This window comes from Barbus barbus (assembly GCF_936440315.1).
Source record: "Barbus barbus genome assembly, chromosome: 30".
NCBI classification, from domain to species: Eukaryota; Metazoa; Chordata; class Actinopteri; order Cypriniformes; family Cyprinidae; genus Barbus; species Barbus barbus.
The window spans coordinates 13,912,748-13,940,119 of NC_136758.1; the positions used below are offsets into that span (position 1 = coordinate 13,912,748).

The 27,372-nt window shown below is 37.4% G+C and overlaps 4 protein-coding genes across 12 annotated transcripts in view; 2 read left to right on the top strand and 2 right to left on the bottom strand.

Annotated features, from left to right (window-relative positions):
* Positions 1-7,766, top strand: part of LOC306850804 (ena/VASP-like protein) — a 34,362-nt gene extending 26,596 nt beyond the window's left edge. For 2 of the 7 annotated variants that reach the window (XM_079386683.1, XM_079386682.1), the window contains exons 5-14: positions 99-160; positions 1,759-2,565; positions 4,348-4,595; positions 4,712-4,815; positions 4,902-4,938; positions 5,046-5,094; positions 5,831-5,891; positions 6,450-6,510; positions 6,615-6,672; positions 6,760-7,713. In XM_079386683.1, the coding sequence (XP_079242809.1) occupies positions 99-160; positions 1,759-2,565; positions 4,348-4,595; positions 4,712-4,815; positions 4,902-4,938; positions 5,046-5,094; positions 5,831-5,891; positions 6,450-6,510; positions 6,615-6,672; positions 6,760-6,797 (1,525 nt within the window). In that variant the 3' untranslated portion in view covers positions 6,798-7,713. Of the gene's footprint in view, positions 1-98; positions 161-1,758; positions 2,566-4,347; positions 4,596-4,711; positions 4,816-4,901; positions 4,939-5,045; positions 5,095-5,830; positions 5,892-6,449; positions 6,511-6,614; positions 6,673-6,759 lie in introns of all 7 variants that reach the window. The other 5 variants (XM_079386684.1, XM_079386685.1, XM_079386686.1 and 2 more) reach the window with 4 other exon arrangements.
* LOC306850807 (sphingolipid delta(4)-desaturase/C4-monooxygenase DES2-like) lies at positions 7,394-13,489 on the bottom strand. Its single transcript, XM_079386699.1, has 3 exons — positions 13,225-13,489; positions 9,549-10,291; positions 7,394-8,584 (listed from the first exon to the last, which is right to left on the bottom strand). The coding sequence occupies exons 1-3, from the start codon at positions 13,304-13,306 to the stop codon at positions 8,441-8,443; spliced, it is 969 nt and encodes a 322-aa protein (XP_079242825.1). The 5' UTR covers positions 13,307-13,489; the 3' UTR covers positions 7,394-8,440.
* Positions 13,490-15,521: 2,032 nt separating this feature from the next.
* LOC306850561 (transcriptional repressor protein YY1-like) lies at positions 15,522-20,691 on the top strand. The gene is made up of 5 exons (XM_079386247.1): positions 15,522-16,549; positions 17,911-18,073; positions 18,436-18,496; positions 18,654-18,812; positions 18,935-20,691. Exons 1-5 carry the CDS (start codon positions 16,048-16,050, stop codon positions 19,115-19,117), a joined length of 1,068 nt encoding a protein of 355 aa, XP_079242373.1. The 5' UTR covers positions 15,522-16,047; the 3' UTR covers positions 19,118-20,691.
* LOC306850560 (tripeptidyl-peptidase 1) lies at positions 20,683-26,915 on the bottom strand. 3 transcript variants are annotated; one of them, XM_079386245.1, is made up of 14 exons: positions 26,799-26,870; positions 26,581-26,745; positions 26,418-26,489; positions 26,160-26,299; positions 25,931-26,081; positions 25,723-25,844; positions 24,871-25,049; positions 24,558-24,756; positions 23,617-23,805; positions 23,375-23,447; positions 23,165-23,285; positions 22,474-22,632; positions 21,924-22,049; positions 20,688-21,575 (listed from the first exon to the last, which is right to left on the bottom strand). In XM_079386245.1, exons 4-14 carry the CDS (start codon positions 26,206-26,208, stop codon positions 21,438-21,440), a joined length of 1,506 nt encoding a protein of 501 aa, XP_079242371.1. In that variant the 5' UTR covers positions 26,209-26,299; positions 26,418-26,489; positions 26,581-26,745; positions 26,799-26,870; the 3' UTR covers positions 20,688-21,437. The 3 variants fall into 3 exon arrangements, with proteins under 3 accessions (XP_079242370.1, XP_079242371.1, XP_079242372.1); XM_079386246.1 differs by having other exon boundaries at positions 26,581-26,732; positions 26,799-26,852; XM_079386244.1 differs by lacking the exon at positions 26,581-26,745 and having other exon boundaries at positions 20,683-21,575; positions 26,799-26,915.
* Between the last annotated feature and the right edge of the window lie 457 nt (positions 26,916-27,372).

The window sequence follows — 27,372 nt, forward strand, 5'->3', positions numbered from 1 at the left end:
GTGAGCTTGTCTTTGTGTCTATTCATACGGTGGATTGAGAGTGTTTAGATTTCACTTTGCCCAACATAATTTTTAAGCGAGTTAACATTTGTTTCTAGGCAAATGATGGACCAGCATCAGATGCAGATGGAAAGGGAACGACGAACATCTGGCTCTGCAGGTAGACTAAAGACCTCTGTGGAATACTGCTTACTGTGCAATTAAAAGATACACAAACACACACACTCATTAAACCACCCACAGAGTAACCCTGCAGACTTAATTGTCTGCTTAGAGAAGTGTTAACACTAAGGAATATCAAATTCTCTGGCCGCAGAACAGGTCCCTAGTCCAAAGAGCACATGCTGCCCTTCCTCTCTCATACACACACACACACACACACACACACACTCTTTCTGTTTCCGCTCCTGCTTCAGCATCAGTTCAGAGAAGACAGTCGCCTTTCATAATGCCATAAACAGCATTTCTGAGTTCTGTTTTGGTGAATCTCATGAAACATGTCAAGACCATGTTGAAATCTCATTTCATCCATCATTTCAATAGTTTTTCTTATTTATTAAAAATAAATAAATAAGCATGTTTTAAAGGAACACTCCACTTTTTTTGGAAATAGGCTCATTTTCCAAGTCCCCATGAGTTAAAAAGTTGAGTTTTACCGTTTTTGAATCCATTCAGCCAGTCTCCGGGTCTGGCGGTAGCACTTTTAGCTTAGCTTAGCATAGATCATTGAAATGGATTAGACCATTAGCATCTCGCTCAAAAATGGCCAAAGAGTTTCGATATTTTTCCTATTTAAATGATATGACGCAGCACCTGAAAGTAGTCCCCAGCTATATCATAGACTACTGAGCTGGGGACTACTTTCAGGCGCTGCGTAATATCATTGCGTCTGCTGCACTCATGATACGGCAGCAAAGTTCCTTGATTATTACGCCGGAATGAGAGTATAGTTCCTAGCCTTATCGGCCTAGAAAATTTCAACTTTTCATTTTCTGTCGGTCTTAGTACACGATGTAACTACAGAAGTGTCAAGTTTTAAGTAGGAAAAATATCGAAACTCTTTAGTCATTTTTGAGCGAGATGCTAATGGTCTAATCCGATTCAATGATCTATGCTAAATTAAGCTAGAAGTGCTACCGCCAGACCCGGAGATCAGCTGAACGGATTCAAAAACGGTGAAACTCAACTTTTTAACTCTTGCGGACTTGGAAGATGAGCCTATTTCCAAAAAAAGTGGAGTGTTCCTTTAAGGACTATTAAGATTTTTTTCTTTGTGCATTATTTCTTTGTGATTTCTATTGTCATTACTGTTATACAGATACTGTAATCCAACATAAGAAGAAGAATAAAAATAATTTTAATAAGATACCTGACAACAAAATAAATTGTATTTATTAGTTTTTGTATATATATTTATTTATAAATGCATATAATTGTTGTTAATTTACATTTAAGAAACATTATTTCACAATACTTTTATTATGTTACTTTTATCACTTTTATCACTAAAATAGTGTTACAATGAAACAAAATCTTGGTCATAAAATATGCTTAATTTCAATTGTAATTTCTCCATTTTTTTTCTCTGATCTGAATGTTTTTGTGAGATTCATCTGTTTGCAAGGCATATAACATGCTATTTTGCTCACATTTCATCTTTTTTAAGTTTCTTTGAACACGTTGATGCTTGATTTTCATCACTGTCACGTTTCTCTCTTTTCGTTTGTCATTTGTGTTGTCTTTTTCTCTGTTTCTCAGTCTCCACCCTTCAGTTTAAAGTATCAGCATCCGCCTCTCAGTCCGAAACCACTCTGCATGACCTCAGACAGTATCGGGCTAACACTCTTCCCCCTTCCTATGCTCACTTTAAACCCGCGCAACCCTCCTCCCACACCTCCTCTTTCTCCCAGGAACGAGAGAATGGCTACCGCACTGTGGACTCCCCTCAAAAAAAGGCACAGCAGCTTTCCCAGCTTTCCACCTCTCTGGCTTCTGCTTTCTCCCCTGTGCAGCCAGGTGTCACCCCTCCACCTCGCAACATCAAGCAAATCCCTCTTTCCCCTCCAACAGCCCACCAGGACCCCAAACACGCCACATGGTCCTCCACCCACATGTACGCACCATTACCTACAGCATCACCACCCGTCATAATGGCAGTGCCAGTCAAACAACCTGCCCTGCCTGTCGCCCTCCCCTTGCCACCCCTAAACAATGGCCCAAACTGTGGGCCCAAAGCGCCCGCTAACATGTCCCACTTGGAGCCTGTAACACACCACCAACAGTCGTCCAGTGGCCCGGCAGAGGAGTACTGCCCGTACCAAAACCCTCCAATGCAGGTCTCCTCTGGAGCTCCGTTGCAGCCACATTATCCCATGCAAGAATCATCTTGCCCCCTGCCCCTTCTCATTGGCCAGTCCATCCAAGGCCCCACCCTCCACCAGCAGCAGCTATACCAGGCCATGCCCCAATTCGACACCACAGCCACCTCTCACTCTACTCTGTGCGAGGGGGCAACGCCCAAGACGTCTCCCTCGCCTGTTTATCAGAACGCCACAGCGTCCAGCAGTAAGTATTTCAGACCCCCATCACCTGCCCCCTCTGTAGTTTATTGCCTACCACCAAAAGACTTCACGTACCTGTCCAGTGGAACTGGGCTAAAATCAGCTGTTGGCTAAATCTCAAAAGCTGTCTAAAGTGAACAGTACGGTCTTTGTACTGAAACCATATGCAAATACTGGCCTGCCAGGACTGTCAATGAGGCTGTTGACTTTTGTCTGTGTTATACGACAAAATCACAGCAGCTCATTTGAACAAACGGCCACTGCCTCACCTTCTTTGTTCTGAGTAGTGGAAAGATGATTTAAGATTATAACGTAAACATTCATATATCACAGTAATGTTCTTTTGTGTTTGCTCAAAGGTGATTTGTTCATATTGTTTAAAAGGTTTGTTGTTACACCTTAAACTAACCCCCCTATGTTCCATTTTTGCTTTTGCTCTTTGCAGATCATATTTTGGAAGTTAAAATGCTTTTGCTCTGCCTCACATAATTATGTAGGTGCAAATGTAAGTAGGGCTTAACACTAAGGATGGCCTGCTGACCCAGGACAAGTGTGAGAGAGTTGTGGGCCACTTGACAGACCAGTGTCACTTGTCCTTTTTTTGCACCATTGAATGTTCATTGATCTTTTACATCTACTTTGCAAATTTAAACACTTGGTTTTCTGTGATGTATTATTATGCAAACTCTGCTGATTTGTCTCCAAGATAATATTATCTTAGCTGGCTGACATGGATGAGGTTTTGTCAAATTTGCAAATACACCCTGGAGGCATCAATAAGAATGTGTTGAAAACTACAAAACAAAAGTGTGTTTGAATTTATGAAATTATTTTCATGTAGAAGAAATATACAATACTGTGCAAATGTTTGGGGTTGGTAAGATTTTTTTCAAGAAGTTATTTCAGTCATTACAGTCTCTTATGCTCCCCAAAGGCTGCATTTATTTAATCAAAAACAGTTGTGCTGCATAACATTTTTGTGGAAACCAGGATTCTATGATCAATAGAAAAAGTTCAGCATTTATTTGAAGTAGAAGTCTTTTGTAGCAGTAAAAATGTCTTTACTGTGACTTCTCAATTTAATCCGTCCTTGCTGAATAAAAGTGTTACTGAGCCCTCACTTTTGAATGGTAGTGTATGTTGAACAAACACATTGATAAAAACAAATCTAAAAAAAAAAAAGACTAAAAATAAAAAATTGCCATTCTTTTGGAAGAAGTACTAATGTGAATAATAAATTCGAAAGTACTAGCCCCAGTGAGCCAGCAGAAAAAAATCATTACTACTGAGCCTATTTGTAGGATGATTTTTCCTGTTTGTAATTCGGCTTTCTACAATTTAGCTAGTAGTGTGCAATTTCAAATTTAAGTCAACACACACAAAAAAAAGTTTGTTTCCTTGAGCTTGAAAGCTTGTTTCTGCCACAGATTAAAAAAAAAAAAAAAAAGATCATTGCAACTTTTTTTCTCACAATTGTGACTTTTTCTTAGAATTACAAGTTATAAAGTCAGAATTGAAAGATATCAGAATATAAGCTCACAATTTTGACTTTATAACTTCTGCAAGGTTATATCACACAATTCTGAAAAAAGTCATAATTATGAATTGTGAACTCGCAATTGTGAGAAAAAAACGTCAGAATTATAAGAGAAAGAGTCTCAATTTCTCAATCAGAAAAGACAGAAGCAAGCTTCTGTAAAAATGCTCCCCATTGCAGTATATTTCACTGCATTTGTAATTAAACACTCAGTCTAGAATACAACAGTGATTCTTTCCTTTCTTGCAGCAGGTCCTCCCGTTCCACCAGGTCACCCCTCCATGCTCTCATCCACCCCTCCTGTTCACCCCCCTACCTCAGCATCCATGGCGGGCCCACCGGCCCCTCCACCCCCTCCTGGACCTCCCCCACCCGGGCCGCCACCACCCGCCACAGGACCCCCTCCTACCCCGCCTCCACTGCCGGCTGGTGGAGGTCTTGCTCCGTCAGGTCTGGCTGCAGCTCTAGCTGGTGCCAAGCTGCGAAAAGTGCAGCGGGTGAGTGGGTTTTATCTTTCTCAAACCTCAATATGTTTCACATATTTCTTTTTTTATGCAGTAATTTCAATAATAATATTTTGCTGCCTGATTATTCCATGTTCTATCTTTTCTAGCCAGAGGAAAGCAGTAGCAAGAATGATGCCAATCGCTCCAGTGGAGGCAGTGGAGGTGGTGGAGAGGGTCTCATGCAGGAGATGAATGCCCTTTTAGCACGGAGGTCAGAACACATCCATTTCCTGTCTTTTTTTCATAACTATTGATCCTTGACTTGTGGTTATATAAACTTATATGATCATTCTGTAGGAGGAAGGCCTCAGAGAAACCAGAAGACAGTCAAAATGTATGACTTTTGTACACTATTTGTCAAACACCCAGAGATTGTATATTTCTCTTCAATTCTATTCATTGTATATCATATCAAATCAGTCTGATATCTCTTTCTTACAGGAAGAGACTAATGGATCCCCTTCATCATCTTCTCGTGGACAAAATTCAGGTTTTTTTCTTTGGCTAATTTAGCAATGTATACTATATATACACTACAGTAAAAAATCTAAGGTTGGTAAGTTTTTAATATTTCTAAAAAGTTCATTACTTACCAATGCAAAATTTTTTGAACAAGTATACAATAAACACTAATACTGTGAAGTAACTAGGGCTATCAAAAGATTAATCGCAATTAATCACATCCAAAATAAAAAATTATTTACATATGTTTGTGTACTGTGTATATTATATATGTGTGTGTGTGTGTGTATACACATACATACAGTATTTATTTTGAAATGTACACGTATTTACATGTATATATTTATATTCATATAATTAATATTATATATAAATAATATATGTAAAAAAATATTAATATTAATAAAATTAATATACTGGATTAACAACATATTATGTAAACAAAAACTTTTTTGATTGCGATTAAACTTTTGACAGCACTAGAAATAATATTACAATTTAAAATAATTGTTTATAAATCAAATGTATTCATTGTCATATGATCCTTTAGATATCATTCTAATATGCTAATTTGATGCTCAAGAAACATTTTGTATTATTACTTTTGATATACTTTTGGCTTTATATTCTTTTGGAAACCATGACACAATTTTTGGGGATATTCAGAAAACTAAAAACCTTATAGTAAAGATATGAATTTTATTGTGTAGTATATGGTAAATTATGAGATGTATTTAGGTTTGGTATATACATATTCTTCTCAGATCCTGTGAAGAAGCCATGGGAACGAGCCAACTCTGCAGATAAGTCTTCAGCTGTGTCAAGGTATGTTTTAACAGGTTTACTGTGCAGTAAACATTTAATTCCTGTCTGTTTAGTGAGTTCTTTGTCTCTTGACATTTGACTACTTGTTTCTTGTTATTTTAAAACATTTGGTTCCTTTAAAATTGACATTTGTTGAGCCGTTCCTTGATGGATTGCAACAGAGCAATGAATGATTTTATCAAGCTTAGTGTTTGCATATGTGAGTAAATGTCTGTTGCTCGGTTGCCAACACACATGGTCATGTTAAGGAAGTAAAGCCCTGGGCAACATGAGCCTGCAATGACCTAAATGCAAACAAAGCCGGTTCTGCTCGCTCGCTGACAACTAGAAAATGTAGTTTTTATGTTTTGTGTAAGTTTTCATTGAATGTTTATGTAAACACACAGAAAATGACCTCTTTGGACTCTGAAAATGAACCGGTTATAAGAACTGAGATTGCATCAGAAAGCAACATTAATATTTAATATATCTACATGTTTTTTAACAGCAAACATGACTTGCAGGTAAATTTTTGATCATTCAAATTGCATTGAAATATTTATGATGTACACTGTTCAGGGCAAAACCAATCGGAAGCACCAGTGATGCGGAGTCATTTGACTTTGACAGAATGAAACAGGTTAGTTCAGAATCTCTTTCAAAATTGCATCTGTGCCGGGTATTGTGCAAAAAGTGAGGATAGACTGGCCTGCTGACGATGATAAAATCTGTTGCGTTCAAAAGGAGATCTTGGAGGAGGTTGTGCGGGAATTGCAGAAAGTGAAAGAAGAAATCATTGATGGTAAGTTTTAGGAGATGATAAAATCAGAAAAAATTATATCTTTTCAGTTCTTCAGAATATTTAAATTTTTCTCTTTTTTTTGTTTAGCCATTAGAAGGGAACTGCTGAGAATCGCCTCCACATAGTCTTAAGAAAGGTCAACGACGACGACTGATAACGACTGAAGGTTCGGGAAAGTACATGAAAGCGCACGTGAAAACGTTCTCACAGCGTGTCTGCAACAGTATGGATAATTCAGTTGCAGAAATGTTGTGCAGATACAAGGCATTATTGACAAGGACAAGGGAAAGCTGAGGAACGGAAAGAATTGGAGTGAATGAATGATTGTGTGTATGCATGAATGAATGAATGAATGAACGAGCAGATGGAAATATAGACCTTCACACTGAATTTTCTATTTCCTCCAGTATGAACGTTGAGACAGTCCACTGTGCAGCTTGCTGCTCTCGCTCTTTCAAGTCTTAAAGTCAACAAGTTTGGAAATTAATGAAGATATTTTTGTTTTCTAAGTTTATATTGTTTCATTGGTCATTGTTATTATTGTTAAAAATTTTATTATATTAAATGAGATACAAAGTTGCACGACAGTTATTGTCAGCCTTTTATATTTTATATTACTGCTCTTATCCTTGGTTTTCATAAGTACGAACTGCACACCTTTGTGCTAAACTGTCAGCAAACTACTATAGTTGTAACAGTTTGAGATTTTTCTTTTTTTTTTGGCCAATGCTGAAGTTCAGCAGAACGGTGTTTTAAATTGATTTGGAGGTATGAGGTTAAATATAGACGCTCTTTTAATGAGCTCCGGAGATGGACATGGAAATATATACTTATATACACACACAACGTGAGATGAATTATTGAAAGTGGCTAAAAGTATTGGGTGAATTGTTTGAACGTACAATGTATCCTGGTTTAATTAGGTTGATCCTGATTTTAAAAGTTGATGTTGCTATTTCACATAAATTACAATTAAATTAAACATGCTGAGAGTGTGAGATTGTTGGAATTAAAAGAATTTCAAAAGCTTTTCCCCCTTTTAAACGGTCTTGTCTCATGCTTCCTTTAAAAAATAAAAAGTCTAATTTTCATTGAACATGGCAAGCGACCCCTTACAAAACCTCTCTGCCATTATTCAGATTCATCATGTAAGATTAGGAAGTTTATTGAAATACATTGCGCTGAATATATTCCACAACAGCGATTTCAGAGTTAAACTGTCACAGTGCAAACGACAGAACATGTCAAAATATCTAAAGACTTCAAGTTACACAATAGCGCACAAAACAATTAAATATTCAGTTTTCAAAAAGGCCTCACTGATGAAAAGTCCACTTAAACATTCCATGTCAGTACTTCTTTCATCAGGTATGTCTTAACTGGCATCTCAGTAGTTGGATTTAGTTGAGAAAGTGGCGATGGCAATAATAAACACAAATAAATGCATTGATAATGAACATGGATACCATAAGAACATCATCAGATGTTTTAGTTTGGAATGAGTGTATGGAAAGATTGAGACAATTAGCTGATACACCCAAACAATAAAAATCACAAATCATGTCACACGGTCCCAGGCACAGGGAACGTACAGTTGTTGTTCAAACATTATACAGATGGATCTATATGACGAAATGCTGACAGAATGAAAAGGGTGTGCAGGTTCACGTGTGAAAGGGTTTGTTCCGGCCTTCTAGTGCCTCACAGATCTGTGTAAATACCTTCTAGTATGTTTGGTTAGATCAGATCAGTAGTCTTAACGCCCAATTCATTCGTTTTTGCCAAGTTTGTATTGTCTCTTGATTCTGGCGTAGGGACCAATGGTGTCATCAAATACAAAGTCCCAGAGCACTCGCATCCAGGAGGTGTGTTGAGGGAGCGAGTCATAGTACTCTGCTGCAATCCTCTTGACCTGCAAAAAGGAAAGGTCCGTAAATAATCAAATGTGAATAATGAGATTTCGGTTTATATACTTTGAAATACCAAAGAATATGAACAAAGTACAATGCAGCTAAAGTGTAAAACATTGGTGGGCGATGGTCAGTTTCCTGTCAGTAGTTATACTTTGGTTTAATTAACAGATATTATACACTTCATAAGTAATCAGCTTGCAGACATGCCTTGGGGTTCTTTTACACTGATGGTGTGACATCTATAAACTACAAATACAATTAAATTGTCTTATGAACACTGAAGCAGCATGAAAAAGAAATAGCAAATATTAGTCTTTCTTGTTAGTTCCATGGCACTAAATGTCACATTCTCCCTCTTAATCAGTAACGGTGTCAAAATCAATAGAGGGCATTACATTACCATGACATTTCCACTTGAGCTCTAGCCAGATAAGGAAACTTCCTGAGTATTAAAAATCTGAGGCTGGATTCACTAAAATCTTAAGAATGAAGTTAAGTTTCTACTTCAGAATTTTTCTTATGAACGTCTTTGAATTCATCTTAAAAACAAAATGACAGGCTTCAGTGATATCTGATAGTTTGCCAAATTTAAACTACTTTTTATTAGAAGGAAACTCCAATAGCGATTTACAATATATCGGTTATTAGCCATTATTCCCAATGTATTATTTTATTGTATTGGTCAGTATTTGATATGTAATTTTACATGCTTATTACCTCTAGTTTTAGATTTAGATTACCACTGCGGTCATCTAACCTTCATCTTTAAAACATTGAATTAATATTAATGAATACTTAAATATTAATTTTCATTACTTTGTGATGCCTAAGTTTACTTATAGTGTGTAAAAGTGACTGATTTTTTTCAACAAAGAGAGCGTAATTTTAACACCTGCCTTAATTATAGCCAGAATTTTAATACCATGTATTTCTGAAAACAAAAGAATACAGCCAAACTTGTACCTCAGGTAATTTACTGCCAGGAATGCTGGGGAAGTCATGGTGCTCCATATGGTATCCCACATTGAAGGTTATTAAGTTGAGAGGGCCATAATAAGAGTAGGTTTCATGACCTTTCATAAACATGTAGTGCTCAGCGATGAAGTGTCCAGAGATGGGATGCAGGCCCATACACAGTATAGAGCCAGCGATGAGGTAGACTATGGGCTTGAGACCCCAAAAATAGTAGATGATAATGTCTACCACGAACTGTACGACTGCATTGAGCATCTCCAACCTGGTCACGGGCTTGGGGTTCACCACCAATGGACGGAGCGCATAGAACAAGGGCTGGAGAAAGAGCCAGAGCACCTTTCTGGCTGGGGTGCAGAAGAACCAGCCCTCAAGGTCGGTAGGAATATCCACGTCCAATCCATCTCCTCCGAGATAACGATGGTGGTCGATGTGGTACTTCTTGAAGGATGCTGAATAAGGCAAGCCAATCGGGAGATTGGCGAACATGGCGAACCAGCGGTTCCAGCGTGCCCTTTTGGTGCCAAAGGCCACATTGTGTGAAATGTCATGGATGGCTAGGGTCAAAGAGTGGTTGATGCAGCCACCGAACGCATAAGCCCAAAACAACACCCACTTCCAGGAGAGCTCGTGGACCATGTAACACGCCAGGAGCTGGGTGAGTACCATCCCTGACACGACCCACTTCAGCTGGGGGTCATGACCCATCAAAGACTTGATTTCAGGATACTTTGCTGAAGAGAGAAAACATGTTAAGAACATGAAATGATATAGTTAGAATAATAATTACTCATATATATTCTTGATCCTTCGGAAATCATTCTAATAAGCTTATTTGCTGCTAATGATTCTTATAATCAGTGTTGAAAACATCATATGACAACAGAAAACAATCATTTTAAATTGTAATATTTCACAATATAATATTTTTTACTGTATTTGACCAATTTATGAAGCCTTGGTGAAAAAAAATTTAAAAATCTGAATTTTATCATTTGAAAGATTTAAGATGACCAAATGGCCATAACATACAACTTTTAATTAAATAGTTTTATTATGCGATGAACAGGAAAAAAAAAAAAAAACAGCGATATGAGAGACATGACAAAAAAAAGTCTCATTACACATTAAAAAAATGCAAGAAAAAAAAAGAGAAAAAAGTATTTCTACAATATAGTTCATTCTGCAGTAGTGCAATAATCCTTCAAACCATTACACTAAAACTGCTGCTTGAGCTCTTGAAATGAATTTCTTGTAATAGAGATGATCATATATCTTTACTGAAGTCTTGTTCATGTTGAAAGGATTTGTCGTACTTCCATTAAAGACAGACTGTACGTGAAATTAAGCCTTGACATCCCAATTAAGTACTCAAAATAATTATGCCTGTATCACTTTTAAAGCAGATAATTTTTTTTATTAAGATTGTACTCTAAGATTATTCACCATTACAACATCTAATAAAGATGATCACTTTATTGCAGTTGCTAGTGGTAACCTATTAAACATTAAGGCACCATGTTGCGTAGGTAGTCAACCAATCACTAATTCTCCTCCACAAGGGACAGACACTCCCCTGGCGGTGTGCCTTTTTAATTAGCACATTTGTTTGCCCTGCTAATGTTCTGTTGACGCATCATTCATTGCAGCAGAATCCCTTTATACAAGTTCTACAAGGCTCTTTTTCACAGCGCTCACTTTCACCTGTACAATTACAGGTGACCTGCACGCAAATCTGCCATAACACTTTTTCATGCAGTTTGCATAATGTCTGTATGCAAACTGTTCATATTGCCAGGTTTTCTACTGGTTTATGCTTAAGTGTATGGTTACATGCGTATCATATTTTGTTTTTCGTCAAGGGCTATTCACAGTAAGACAGGTGAATTGGGCACCTCAGTCATCATTGAACAAGGAAATGTTTCTGGTTCAGTTCCATATGTCAGATTATCTATGTATTTGTTTGGCCTTTACATTTTACATGTCGGTCAAACAAATAGCCCTCACAAAATAAGCACAGCTGCAGCTCCCGGCAACACTATAGGGCTTCATGTGCAGTGATGCTCTTGTACACACGTAGGTGGAGATTCCTGGATGCGGCTTTTCCTGTCCCTCGAGTCTCCTCTACTCTGAACAAGATCACACCTGTCATGGCTTAATCTCACGGAAACACACAAACAGGTTTATTCTGAACAAGGTGGTTGTGTTTCAGCTTCCATAAGTCATATTTAAGCCTAAAATAGCACAACATGCATGCAATGTATCTGAACATCTGTGTAATGAGTAACCAAATGCTATAAAGTGTGTAAATAAAATAGCCACAAACTCCAGTCAGATGCTGGTCCAACCCGAAGTGATGCTTTGGTTATAAAAGAAAAAAAAATCCTATGATAGTCTATTATGGAAAAAATTAATTGGGGAAAAAATTGGATTGAAATGGCAACAATCACTTTAACAACAGGGTTTCTGCATTATTATAAAATTAATATATTTCAATGATATTTCATATCAGTTTTGTTGCTTAAAATATAGCATTTTATATAATCTATTAGCAACACATACATACATATATATATATATATATATATATCTATATCTCAGAGTTTGTAAATAGTATTGGCGTCCTCATCCTTTCTGGAGTAGTCTGAAGACGATTGAATACATTATGAATATTTAAAGAGCTTGAGGTGTAAAACTACACATGCAACTTCACAATATCATATCAGTACCAAAAGGTGCTTTTCAGGGTCTCTTGATGGAGAATTACTCTAAAGGGAATGTTTTTACAGTTCAATGCGATTTGTCAAAATAATGTCAGCTTTATAATTCCTTACTTCTGTACACAGAAGAAAACACTCTGGCCTTCTACACTGTGATATTTGTTGTGAAATCTCCAAGTTGCTCATAAATGTGTTTTATAGGGAACTGAGCTTGTGACTTGATATGTTTACAGTTAGCCTATAAGACTAGAATGCTGTTACCATGCAAGACCCACTGCTATTGTGCAAATAATGCATTGGAATCAGTTTACATAAATAATCATCCCCTGAAGCCATTGTCTGATAGATGTGAGGCAGGTAAAACACTTCTATGTTTCACCTGTCTACTACACCTGTCTTCAGTCTAAATATATTAGACTGAACATATGGCAAAGTACGCTTGATCTCAATTACAAGTAAAAATGAGGATAGTTAGTATGTAGTGTATGCATATGAAACACACGACGATAGAGTTTGATTGATTAAAAAAAAAAAAATTTCCTTACGCGCCCTCTTCACACATATAGCCTAAACACTTGCGTACGCGCGCACTCTTCCGGAGAAGAAGCCCATGTATAAAGAATTTATACTGAAAACTTTTTTCCATTTTAAATTACTATCCACTAGGATTAAAATGTCATGTTAATTGTCCGAGTTCCTGTATAATCAGTGATCAGAGTTATGCTGTGACGGCACTGTGCATAAAGCACACAGTGGACCTTATATCTGTACCAACACAAGATAAACAACCAGATAACAAAATCTAACACGCTACCAAATGGTTAAACGGATATTTAAATTAAACTCAAGTCAGTCGGCTAACCGAGATCATATCATGTCTACAGTAGCCTGTTTTAACAAATTCTACTGGCGTACATGTGTTTTTCTGTCATTTAATGTAAACTTACCTAATATTTGCTTTCTTCTCCATGAGTGCGGTTGCTCATTATAGACCCATTCAAAGTCCCAGCGTCCAACAGCTTTGCCCATTTTTACACCTGTGTGCTGCTGGTGTAATGAGCTCAGGTGATTCCTCGCTTACTAGACTCGTTTGGGACACGCCCTCTTAGATAAGAGAAGGAGAAGGTGTGCCTGAGAGTGGCAACGGTAAGTTAACTTCAACCGAAACCCTAAAGTAACGAGATCAAGTTGTTCAGAGTGCAGCCTTGTCCCACAAAACTCAGCTGTGCCTTGCCTCATATAACAGCTGACTGTGGGATGTTTGGCAGTGAGATTTGAATTATGCGCCAATACACAGTAATGACTGAATTAAATTATTATTATTATTATTATTAATATTTTATTATTATTATTATTATTATTATTATTATTATTATGCGATTTACAGTACTTAGGCAGTTTTCTTTCTCACATTCCAGTAATTCTGGTCTAGACAGGTTTGCTTACCGCGAGAGGGCGTTTTTACACATTATAACACCCTAAAGAGAGTTAAATATCAGACAGATTTAGATGCCACGTGTGATTTAATGTAAGAAATTGCATATGAGATAAATAAAAAAAGCAAAAAAGGAAACATAACATTTTATAACTAGTTAAATAATTTAAGCAAATATAGACATAAAATCATTATGCTATAAATGCCAGAGTATAACTAGATAAAAAAGTTCAAGACTAACTTTAAGTTGGCTTGAGAAAGTCTGACCAGAATGTTTGAAAAAGTTTTTTAAAAGTTTTAAAAGTTTGACCAAGGGCGTAGGTTTGCTTTTGACATTGGTGGGGACATAAACTCCCCCCACACTACAACCCAATCATTTTTGCATTTTTAATAGACCTGTGACAACAGTTTCATGTCACCTAAAGTCTTTTTTATAGCTCATGGTAGCCAACATATTCATAATTCATATACAGAGTTTTTTTTAAATTTTTTATTAATATGTTTAACAGACAATTACACAATTTTGATTTTGTGAACCAACAACATTAGCATCAGAGCGCTGGGTGTCTTTATCAAGCATTACTTTATTTTAATATTAATCGAATTGGACCCAGAGTGATTCTGAAAGAAAACTCTGCTGTTGCTGTAGTAGCCTAATTTTTTGTAGTAGCCTAACTTTCATGGACATTTGATTGACAGATAACCCGCACGCTCTTATTTCAGTGTTGTTTTTTATTATGTGGATATTAGCTACCGGTTTGATTTGTACATTCAGTTGAACAACATTCATTTAAAGTTAAAGACTGTCTGCAGCGCATGTTACAAATCCTGCTGGACCACAGAGTGCCACTTACAGTTTACCATAAAATCTACATTATATTTGTCCCAAATTATTGTTAATGTTCATAATTACTTGATCCTAGGCTGGAAGATTGTGTATCTTTCCGCACAACGTTTGTCTTTGTGTCTGTAGGCCTATCTAATAATAGCCATAGGCCGCTTTCTCTTTCCATTTGCTCTGTTTTGTCAAACACCGTACTTCAAACTCATCGATGCACCTTTGTTAATTCCGGAAGTGAACTTTTATATTTACTGTTTTAGATAGATAGAGAGAGAGATAGATAGAGAGAGAGAGAGAGAGAGAGAGATAGATAGAGAGATAGATAGAGAGAGAGAGAGAGAGAGAGAGAGAGAGAGAGAGAGAGAGAGAGAGATAGATAGAGAGAGAGAGAGAGAGAGAGAGAGAGAGAGATAGATAGAGAGAGAGAGAGATAGAGAGAGAGAGAGATAGATAGAGAGAGAGATAGATAGAGAGAGAGATAGATAGAGAGAGAGAGAGAGAGAGAGAGAGAGATAGATAGATAGATAGATAGATAGATAGATAGATAGATAGATAGATAGATAGATAGATAGATAGATAGATAGATAGATAGACTGGAAGCTTAATGGGTTGTTAGGGTACTCTGGGTGGTTGCTAGGGTGTTGCTATGAGGTTGCTAGTGTAACCTGGGTGGTTGCCAAGGTGTTGCTATGCAGTTGCTAAGGTACTTGGGGTGGTTGCTAGGGCATGGCTAGTGTACCTGGGTGGTTGGTATGGTACCGTGGTTGCTAAGGTGTTGCTATGATACTCAGGTGGTTGCTAGGGTGTTGCTATGTAGTTGTTATGGTACACCAGGTGGTTACTTGGGGCGGTTGCTCCTGTTATGTAATTTGAGCAAATATAGACATAAAATCATTATGCCATAAATGCCAGAGTATAAACAAACATTAAAATAGTAAAATAGTACCATTTCACCATTTGATGTATTAATGTATTCCTTTATTTATTAATAGGTACCTAATAATATTACGTTTAACAGAATGTTTTGCGTTTACATTGCACTAGATATGCAAATCATCACAGCATTGTTATAACAGAAAATACAATGATGAAGTAGATGGAACAGGCCTATGTGGAACTTATACAGTATATCACTTCCAAGTTGTAAATCTATAGTTTCCTCTAAAAATCATCTTTGTGTCAATTCAAAACATTTGCAAATAAACAATTCAATTAATGAAAAAGTTTCTTTGTTATTACTCATTACCACTGTCAATGTGTCAATGAAGATGTAAAAAGTCGCTGGCGGATAATTTACAAAAGTTTACTGGTGAGAATGAGGTCAAACACGAAGACCAAGATCTCGCGAGATTTCGCTCGTCTGATTCTCAGGCAGAGTCTGTGAGCGGAGTCAGTCAATGTGGGACGGAGTTTTGCCTGTTTGTTAGCGGAGTAAGAGGGAAGAACGAGCCGTTGACTTGCGTGAAATCAGTTCGGAGAGCAAGAAAGCCAAGAATGGCGTCGGGTGAGACACTGTACATCGAAGCAGACGGCTCGGAGATGCCGGCGGAGATCGTCGAGCTGCACGAAATCGAAGTTGAGACCATCGAGACGACCGTGGTCGGCGGAGACGACGACGAGCACCAGCCGATGATCGCGCTGCAGCCGCTGGTCACAGACGACCACGTTAACCATCAGGAGGTGATTCTGGTCCAAACTCGCGAGGAGGTCGTGGGCTGCGACGATTCGGACCTCCACGCAGACGACAGCTTCGAGGACCAGATCCTCATCCCCGTCCCTGTTCCTGTGGCAGAGGAGGAATATATCGAGCAGACTTTAGTGACCGTGTCTGGCAAGAACCCGTCGGGAAGGATGAAGAAAGGGGGAGGCAGCGGGAAAAGAGTGGTCAAAAAGAGCTTCCTAAACTCCGCCGAGGCGAGCGGACGCAAATGGGAGCAGAAGCAAGTGCAGATCAAAACACTGGAGGGGGAGTTTTCCGTCACTATGTGGGCATCGGGTAAGTTTTGACATCCCATCAAGTGCTTTGTTCTCGCGCAGGCCTCGCGTGGGCCCTCTTCCTCTCGAGCGCGTTATAAAGCTGCCGGATAGCTCAGTGTCAGAAACGGTTTTCGGACCCGAAAAGCCACATATGAGGGTGGCCCCGGTCTAAATGTTTTTGTTTTGATGGGAAGCCATGTTTTAAGTGTGGATGGGCGCCGCCATATTCCTCCAGACCATTATGGCGGCGGCCCCGAAACATGGCGGTTGTGTGAGCGGGGAAAGATGGCGGCGGGAGCGGAGAGAGGCGCTGTGAGTCCGCCGCGCTGCTGCAGGCCGCAATGGCGCAGCTCCGTTTGAAGAAGGGGAGGGACCTAGTCACACGATCTGCTGCTTGCCTGCAAACTGTCTGTCTCAGTCCCTCAATAAACAAATGTTACCGCGTATTTAAATCTTCTAACTGGGGGATTCAGATCCCAGTGGCTTAAGTGGGGCGATGGTTCTCAGTTTACTTAGACGCGATTACAATTTTTACAGTTATCAGACTAACGCATTTTACGCTGGGATACTATTAATGCTTAACATATTGCGCATTTTTATATTAATACATATTCAAATGTTTATAGTGGACAGCGGTCTTTGGAAAAATACACAAATATCTATTGGTAGCTTTTGCGATCTTGAAATCTTGTGTAAATTCAGAAAGATGGCGTTCAGTTGGAATTATTTGATAAAAATTGTATTGTTTAAGACGTTGTAAGCCAATATTACTAAAGGGCTGAATATTTTAAATGCTGAAACATACAAATGTTTAAACTACGCCGCATCTTAGCTCTGCTGGATGTTGTAAGATATATTGCAATATTATTTATTGATGTTTTTATGGGTGCTGTATATTAGTAATATATTTCTTAAATTCTCCGCTTTCATTTTAAGTGAGTATGGCCTGTAACGACCAAAAATGTGTGCCATTACTTGAATATTAAATAAAGTACATGAACATGGAGTGCAGGTTGAAGCCTTGTTTATATGTTGACGAGAATGTGCTCCATGAGCCACTACAGACTGCGCATGCGCTTCAGAGACTTTTTTTTTTTAATGCCGAATACTTTACTGGAATTTAATTTTGCCCCTCAATCGCGCCAGACTAGTATAGTATGTGTATATTAATTGCTTATGCATTGCTTCTTTGAGACGATGGATATAATGGTTTTATTCTTAGGATGAATCACCTATGACTAGGGCGTTGCTTCATCGGTCGTCAGTTCATTTACGTTTTGTTTGCTTTATTTGTCCTTATAATGTTTAGCTCTTTGTGAATACAGGGTGTGTGATTTGCTTAAGTCATTTGTTAAACGTTTAATCTTGTGTTTTGTACAGATGATAAGAAAGATGTTGATCATGAGACTGAGGTTGAGGAGCAGATTATTGGAGAAAACTCTCCTCCTGACTACTCCGAGTATATGACAGGCAAGAAACTGCCCCCTGGTGGCATACCTGGTATTGACCTGTCAGACCCCAAACAGCTGGCGGAGTTTGCCAGGTGGGTATTCAGCCAAAAGCTTGAAACTTTATTACAGCATTTATTGATTTTTTTTTTTGGCGTAGTTTTATGGTGTGCTGTAAGCTTGAGATTTAATGCACATTTTAAACTCCACTGGGCCCAGAAAATAAAAGAATCTGTTAATTTATTGTGCAGTATATTTGAAAAAAAAAAAAAGATTTGAAACTTTTCAAACTTATGGACATACGTGTATATAGATGGTTTACAAATTAAAGCCATTTAGCGTTATACTGTATTCAAAAGCAATGCATTTGATTTGCTTCATGTATTTTCTTCATTATTTAACTGTTCAAATTAAGCATGCATACAAATGTCTTATCCTGAATGTTTTCACAATACAGAATGAAGCCCAGGAAAATAAAAGAGGACGACTCTCCAAGAACGATAGCATGCCCTCACAAAGTGAGATTTTTTTTTTTATCGTTCATGATAATTGTAGAAATGCTGATTTAGGATATTGTTCATCAACTTAAAGATTTTAACAAATGAATCCAGTCACCTACATTTTTTATTTAATTTGTTATCATATATATTTAACATATTAGTTATGCTATCATAGGGTTGCACAAAAATGTTTCGGGACAACTCCGCTATGAGAAAGCACTTGCACACCCATGGGCCACGGGTTCATGTCTGCGCTGAATGTGGGAAGGCGTTTGTGGAAAGCTCCAAGCTAAAACGGCATCAGTTGGTTCATACTGGTGAAAAACCTTTCCAGGTATTTTTTTTCCCTTTTGTATTAATGTTTTAAAAAGTTTAATGATGCTGTTCCGAATTTCATAAAACTGTAATAAGTTAAATATAAATAATGAATGCACTTTGTAATCTTTTCCTCCCCAGTGTACATTTGAGGGATGTGGAAAGCGCTTTTCATTGGACTTTAACTTGCGTACACACGTGCGGATTCACACTGGAGACAGACCTTACGTTTGCCCGTTTGATGGCTGCAACAAGAAATTCGCTCAGTCCACCAACCTGAAGTCTCACATTTTGACACACGCAAAAGCTAAAAACAATCAGTGAGATCGCTCGATGAAGAAAGATCCCTTAAAAACTCTCTGACCACAGCTTCCTGCTCCAAAACCCACTTTGTATGTCATTTCTAGAACCATTCTTTTCTAAGAGAATCTCAGTGCACATTTTGATGGGAATTGAAATGTGAATGAGGACCTGACACCAAACTATCCCGTCAACCTTCTCACGGTATAGACCCGAGTTAAATAACTTCCCGAGTTATGAGAGTTTCTTCTTTTGAAGATGTGATTGTTTTTGTGGACCCTCATTCACATACAAGATGCTCATTATCCTGAGCCCAAAGAAGCAAATTGCCCATCGGTGTGTGTCTGTTTCTACCAGTTTGCAAAGACAAAGACTGCTTTTTAGATGTCTTCAAAGTGTGCATATTGTACACTTTTTAGAGCGTAGAGCTGTCATAATGTGTGTGTGTGTGTGTGTGTGTGCGTCGTCCCTGAGACTTAAAACCTGTGAATGCTTTTCTTCAAGGAGAATGAGATACCGTTCAGCTATTTTCAATGTAAATACAGCTTTTCTTTGTGAGGTATCCTGCACAGGTATCTCATTTTGTATACCTGTCCTGTACAAATGTTTTGAAATCATGTAGATAGAGATGTTGATTAGATTGTGTTTAACCAATTAAAACAGTTTTATCCAGCTTCAGGTGATACTGCTACATACACATGCCTTCTTTTGTAACACCGTAACAGTCTGCTCAGTATGTGAAAAGACACTTTTCCTTCAAATTCTCTAATTTATTTAATGATATGGAATAAAGCTAAACTCCCCTGTGCCGTTCCCAAGAGCCTGAAGTTCATCCTGCAGAATGTCCTCTAGCCATTGATTATAAAAGCAAGAATTTGTGAAACCTTAAACCTTGCGATATGGTCTGGTTAAAGTCATATTTTCTGTAGAAGACAATGGTGGCAAACAGCAGTGAGCCTAAAAATCTCTAGTTTAATCCTACATTTAATTTAGTGTTGTAACAACGACATAAAATCGCTTAAAGTATTTCAACAACATTGCAATTTCATATGCTATTTTAAAATATCTCCACTGACAACGCATTTCTTACAGCTAATAATTTTGTTAATAGCATCCTAACTTAGCATATGCACAACATTTGGTTTGGAGTTGTAAATTACTCAATTCTTGCGGTTTAAAAATATGTACTGTTTTTTTGAAAAGGTCCTATTAGAGCTTGTGTCTGCTGACACAACCTCATGTGTTCTCATATATCAAGACTTGCAGTGTTTTTAGAAACTAGTTATCCTTGCATAACCCTAAAATACTATTGAACTATATTAATCTGAGTTGATTTTGTCTCATGTACATCCTATATCTGACATTTATATAAAGTAAAACACCCAACTACGTTTTTAATTATTTAAACTTCTCATGTATGTTTTGTGAGCCCATTTAAACTGAATTGATCAATGCACCAATACCACATGCTTATTTGCTGCTGTAAATGCATAAATATGTTCTGCCAACACCAAATTACACTTCCTTCTCAAAAACGTATATTCTTTTGTATGTTTCTGGATTACATTAAAAAAATAATTAAATCCAAAACTTTAAGCACACAAAGGCATTTATTTCAAAATAAAAACTTTAATTTGTATTTTTCAAGCAAAGAAATGAAACACATCAGTCCTAATATCCTAAAGGCAATGCATCTTAAAAAACAAGTTGGACCAGTTGCTCAAACAACATTGTGCACCATACGTCTAGTAGAAAAACATTCTCAATCTTACCAACGACCTAGTAGTTCCAGAACAACAAATCCATTCAATATTTAATTCCCTGAGGATCTCTTCACAAAGTCTTTGAAATCAACCCATTAAAAAGGTCAAAAACAGGCCATTGCTTTAAGCGGCTCTCAAGTATGTTCAATAATTAGGCTGGTTTTATTAATTGCTACATTTAAACCACAGAACAACCAAATATTTATGAATAAAGGATTTGTTTTAAAAGGAACTGAAATGTATTATTAGGGAATATTGCACTATTCATAGAAGCCTGTTAAACATACGGTTGTGGTCTACACCTGGAAAGATCTGATCCTTTACTCTGGGACAGATCAACCTCATCTGAAAGAACTGAAGTGGTATGACCAGTTGGACAGGGAGAAGAACTGAGGGAGGGAAAAATCAACTAGTCAAAGGTTCAGTTTACACTGAAAGAACAATATTTTTTTGAAAATGATTCTTAGATGATTGACAGCAATGATATGTTGATATGATCACACAATGCATTGTCATTTAGATGCTTCAACAAACATGAAAAACCAATACATTTCTAAAAAACAAAGGGTCCATCCAGCAGCTCAATCCATAAGAGCTTTTAGAAGAGCAGGATAATTTGGCGTTCCCCATCCCGTTACTGGATCCCATGAAGGGGAGGCACAGAAACCCTTCCCTTCAACTGTATCATCCAGACAACTCAGGTGACATCCCTCTGTTACCTAAGGGTAGGAGGAGAAAACGCTGTTAAAAATCAATTTGCTAGGCGTCTATGGTTACATGAACAGGTAAATTGAAGGTTTTAACTGTCACACTTAAGCTTCTAGTTACACAAGCTCAATTTCACACATCGCTACGTTCTGAAATGTGAGTGCGCTGCATGTAGTTGCCACGGGACAATACAGCGAGTATTTCAATATACTGCCTATTATGATCATTTCATACATGGAATTCTTTTAGGACAGCATTATAATTTAAAACATCATTACGTTGATATATAGACAATAGTTCTGAACACAGGGAAAAAGCTAAAAGAGAGACTAATGTTAAAAATGTTTTTAAACACTTACATCATAAAGACCTTTGCCTTGCAGTTTGTAAAGGCGAGTGTTGATGAATCCTAATGAGGGAAGACCCTTCAGAAAGCGCTGGTCATTTATGAGGGACAGAATTCCACCCACTACTGGAGTTGATGCCTTGGAAAAACATTCGGATGACAAAATATCAGACTTTAATGGGTAATGTAACCTAATCTGTATTTTAAATTGTTACTAAAATGGTAAATTTACATCGTTTTAGCATTTTCTACCTTACAGATGTTAGGGGTCAGTAAGTTTTTTTTGTAACGTTTTTGAAATGAGTCTCTTATGCTCACTAAGATTTGCGTTTACTAGATCAAAAATACAGTAAAAACAGTAATATAGTGAAATACTACAATTTAAAAACATTACATTTCATCAGAAATTATTTCTTATTAATAATGTTGAAAACATTTCTGCTGCTTATTTTTGTGGAAACTGAAGAACCTTGAAAAAAGCTTATCACAATGAATGTAAAGTAATATATGGTAACAAGTGCACTAGCAAACAAAAACCCATTGTCTTTGTATTATTTACTAACCGAAGTTCCAGAAACCCATGGTACGGGTACACGGTTGGTAACAACCCAGTAGTTGTCAGAGAGCGCAGCTAGGTCTGGATAGGCTCTTCCAGTGATGTTGAAGTATGTCTGAGGAGGTAGAGGCTGAACACTTTTCAGATATGCTTGAACAGCACCAACCTACAGAGAACAAAATACAATAGCCTTGTTTGTCAGAAATAAGCAAATAGATAGACACTATCACTGAAAAACTGACTTCAGCTGCTTTCATAATATGGTTGAATTTTAAGGCCTTGCTTACAAAAGTACAGTATGCTAAATATCTGTATGCAATACCCAGATTACCTACATTTACAAAATCTCGCATGGCAAACACTTTCCCTTTTGATGTGAAAAAAGCACTTAACTTCTTTATATTAAAAAAAAAAAAAAAAAAAAAAAAAAAAGGATAAATTTCTCAACTCTGTTAGCCAAATGATATTAAAAATGCAAGTAGATTTTATTTCCAAGATGGCAACTGTATTTGAATTGCTGACTTCAACATGCAACATGAGGTCAAGAGAAAAAAAAAAAAAAATCACGAGGTCTGTGACAAAGATCTGTTTAAAACAGGAAATAGTGCTGATTTCAGCTACTTAAAGTAGACTCCAAGGACGTTCTGCACAGTTATCATTAAGCAGCAAAGAAAGGATACAAACTCATCGAGCTTTACCTGATAATCTGGCATTGCAAACACATTACTGAAGCCACCTCCACTGATGTAGTCTGTGACCTCATAGGTGAGTTTGAAGGGGTTCTTGAAAGAAGTCCCACCCACCGTGGTCACATAGGAACTAGATGGGGAAGAGATTAATTTCACATATCAACTATTTTTCAGTATAAAAGGTACCAGCATACAAATGATTTAGAGAGCAACATCTACCTGGAAGCAGGAAAACTCGGCCTAAAAGTATTTCTTTCCTTGGTCAAGTGTCTACAGCCTGCTCCACTGTCACCTGCATTAAAAAACAAACACAGAGATATTGTATGAATGTGGCTTTCATTGAGATCTTAGACCAAAAGAAGAAAAAAAATAAAGGACTAGTATATGCAACCAGCAGTTAATTATATTTCAAAATAAAATAAAAAGCTTTTGTTCATGCAACATGATTTTCATTATCTTACCGGAAGCAAAAAGCATGGAAATCCCTCTGAGGCCAGCTTTCATGAACTCAGTGTTGATGCGGTTCATATAGGCATCAGAAAGGCTATCCTCATCATCTCCATAACTGATAGTGTGGACCCAAGGCACTGCAGACATGTTGCTGAGCAGCAACATCCACTGAAGGAATGGCTCCTGAGTCTCATGACGACCTATGACCGAGACCAAGGTAAAGTTTGAGATCTTTACAATGCATGAAGTAAAATAAACTATTTGGATAAAGACCAAACTAAAATCAGGTCATTTGAGAAGATCAATACTGAATATGCAAAAAACAGCAGACACGATCCTTAAATGCAATCGTTCACCCATAAATAAAAATTTGCTGAAATTGACTCGCCCTTAGGCCATCCAAGATGTAGATGAGTTTGAGATTTGGAGAAGCTTCACTAGAGTAAGTGTTACTATGGATTATGGACTCGTATTTTGGCCAGAAGCAACAATTTAAAGGTAAATGGCTTTAATGATGAATTTGTTTCTTACAAAAACTTCAAAAGAAGTGGACTGGTGTTGTGTGGATTACTGTGATGTTTTTAATCAGCCATTTGAACTCCGATGGCACCCATTTACTGTAGAGGATCCATTTGTAAATAATTGTTGTATTGCTAAGTTTCCCCAAATCAGATGAAGAAACAAACTCATCTAGGATGCAACAGAAAACTTAACCAAGGCAAATTATATCCATGAATCAGAGTTATTATAGTTTGAGAGAAAGGATGTGTTGACAACTAGCTGAAATAAAATAAGTTCAACTTAATCCACTAAAACCTAAATAAAAATTAATAACTATACAGACAAAAAATAATAAAAGAAATGACAACACAACTACTAAAACTCAAAATACTAATAAAAACTATAATAGCATCTCAGTGGTACTATTATAATGCTTCCATGGACCACATACCTGGATTTGTGAAGACCCATGTAGAAATGTTTGCTCCACTGCTCATGATGTACTCCACATCCAGACTGGCCTCAATGCCGGCTTTCCCACTGCCCTGTGTGCCCACGACCCGCTCTACAGCTGACATGTGTGTGAATGCTCCAGCAAACAGACTCATAAACTCAGCCAGGTCAGCGGGGTGGTAATACTGCTCCAAGAACTAGTTAGTGAAGATATTTAACACAATCATGAATAACACTTCAGAATTCTGCTCACATGATTAAATTAATGGATTTAATCAGTGAAACCTCCACAGTACATATGAGAGATATACCTGTGCCACTGCCTGACTGTTGTTAGTGGCAGTGCCCACATCTTTTGCTGTAAGGTTGTAGCGACTCCTAATGACTGAGGGGGTGACACCCAAGTGAAAGCCTAATGCTGACTGTCTTGCTCCTTCCCAGCCTTTACTGATATCCTTTCCTTTTGGTGGAAAACGGTGAACACCACCCACTAAAGAGATATAAAAAGACTTCATGTGATAGTGATTACTTCATAGATTTTCCATTAGAATTGTATTTATTTTATCCTCCTTTATGCAAGTAATTACAAAAAGCTAAATGAAAAGCAAAATAGTGTAATGTTGAATGAAAATACTGAAGTCCTTAACCTTGTAAGATCAGAAAAAAATTTAACAGTTTATTAAATCTTTAGAAGAAATAAATAATAAATAAATAATAAAGAATAAAGAATAAATAAACAAGCTGCGAAAAGTAGCATATTTGATACATTAGGCTTTTATGAAATATGGATAATATGGAATAAGAATATGGATCTCATACTGAAAGACGGAAAAAAGCCTCAATTATACTCAAAACCGAGCAAAAGATGCTAAAATTCTGATAGCCTGTAATGTAAATCACTGAGAACGTTCTAACAGTAAAGCATACTACTTGCATATAAATATCAGGTGCCAGATCTTCCAATAATATGTATTAGTAGGATGATATTTAAATGCTTAGTTTTAGAATCAAAAATCTGTTTTAATTGTGCAAGGTAAAACAAATACTGCTATGTAATGAATGAGAGAGTTTTAATCATGTTGATAATTTAGAGGCATTAGAAGTTTTTACAGTAGGTTTATAGGTTTGAAGCTGGAGATGAACTAATAGTGTCAGCTACTCACCAAAATCTAGATGCTGATACACATCTTCATGAACGGAGTATAGAGATGTCGACCTCAACAGAGTGTGTGAACCTCTCCTGTAGCGATGAAATTTAGCGCCAGGGAGTAATGCTTCAGCCACCCTAAGAAGGACAGATAGAAGATGAGAAACTGATCTATTTTTTGTGGTTTATTGATACTATAAAATTCACTCAACATTTGTCCTTACTGCACAGTCATGACGCATTGAAGGAAGTCCCGTGTTACAACTGTGTGGCAGTTTTTGACCCCGTGACCCTGGAGCCAATTCTGCACTACTTTCTCGGTCAGCTGAGAAGGCTGCACAAGAGCAGCCACTTCTTCCAAACTCAGATACTTCCCTAAACAAATTATGAGAAAATGAGAACTTCATTTCTTTATTTGATTATTTGGATTATAACAAATGAGAGGCTCAATACCATATTGGTGTGAGTCAGGGTCCGACACTAGTTTCAGTAACTCTTCCATCTGGTTTACATTCTGCTGTTTTAATGCAAATGTAAGTTCCACTTCCTCCAAAGGTTCAACCCTTTCAACTAGAATCCAGTCCTCAGGCACGCTAAAACATTGAGAATAACATTGCTTCTAGAGTAAATAAATATGGAAATTACATCAGAAGTTACCAATATAGTTCATAATTTAGAATTATTGCTAGACAGAGGCATGCATGGGCTTACGAAGTGTCTTGGTCAGCCTCAAGCAGCTCCCCATTGACGAGCCAAATAAAGCTCAGGACAAAAACAGCAATCCTGTAAAAATAAACACTGTCACTTTAAGAACCCACTTTAAAGCAAAATGAATTATTTTATAGACAACGCACAAGAGCAGGAGGTTACTGACTTTTGCCATTTTAATTCTAATAGTCAACTTGAATAATGAAGATGCTAGACAGCAGTGCACGAGGGAACACGTTTATGTGAACGGTTTGTCCTGACCATCTGACCTCATGAGCCATGAGGTGAACCGCTGGCTGTGCCATTCACAAATAGTTTCTGCAAATGTGATCTATAAATTATTATTAGCATAAGATAACGCAATGTAAACAACAAAATACTCACCTCATCATTTTCGCGTTCATGTACTCTGATCTCCGGAATAACCTGTCCTAATGTACTGATCATGTGATAGTCACGTGGCCATCAGCTGATCTTTTATTTGATTGAGGAAGTTAATGTGCAGAGTATGTCTGCAAATACACACTTGCAAGAAACGCAGAGAAAGTCTTAGTTTTCATAACGATCGTATAAAACAGGTAACACAGTGCAAATGATTCTTATTTGCAAATTTCCAAAGGTAATTTTAAAAGTTGTACTCGCATGTTATCAGTACAAAAATGACCACGGTAACCAGTTTCCGCCAAAATACAACAATTAGGTGCTATTTGGTTAATAATATATTATTATTATTTTTTTATGGGTAACACCCACATTTGTGGCACACCTGTAAGCTACATTTGTGTGGCACACACACACACACACACACACGTATATTATCCAGCAAGAATAATAATATATATCATAAATCATTACATCTATGTATGGAATGACCCCATAAAACACTGAAACCCAACCGTGTGCGCGCACATGTGCATCCCTTGAATGGTGGAAAATGGTATGAGCTGATTTATAGATA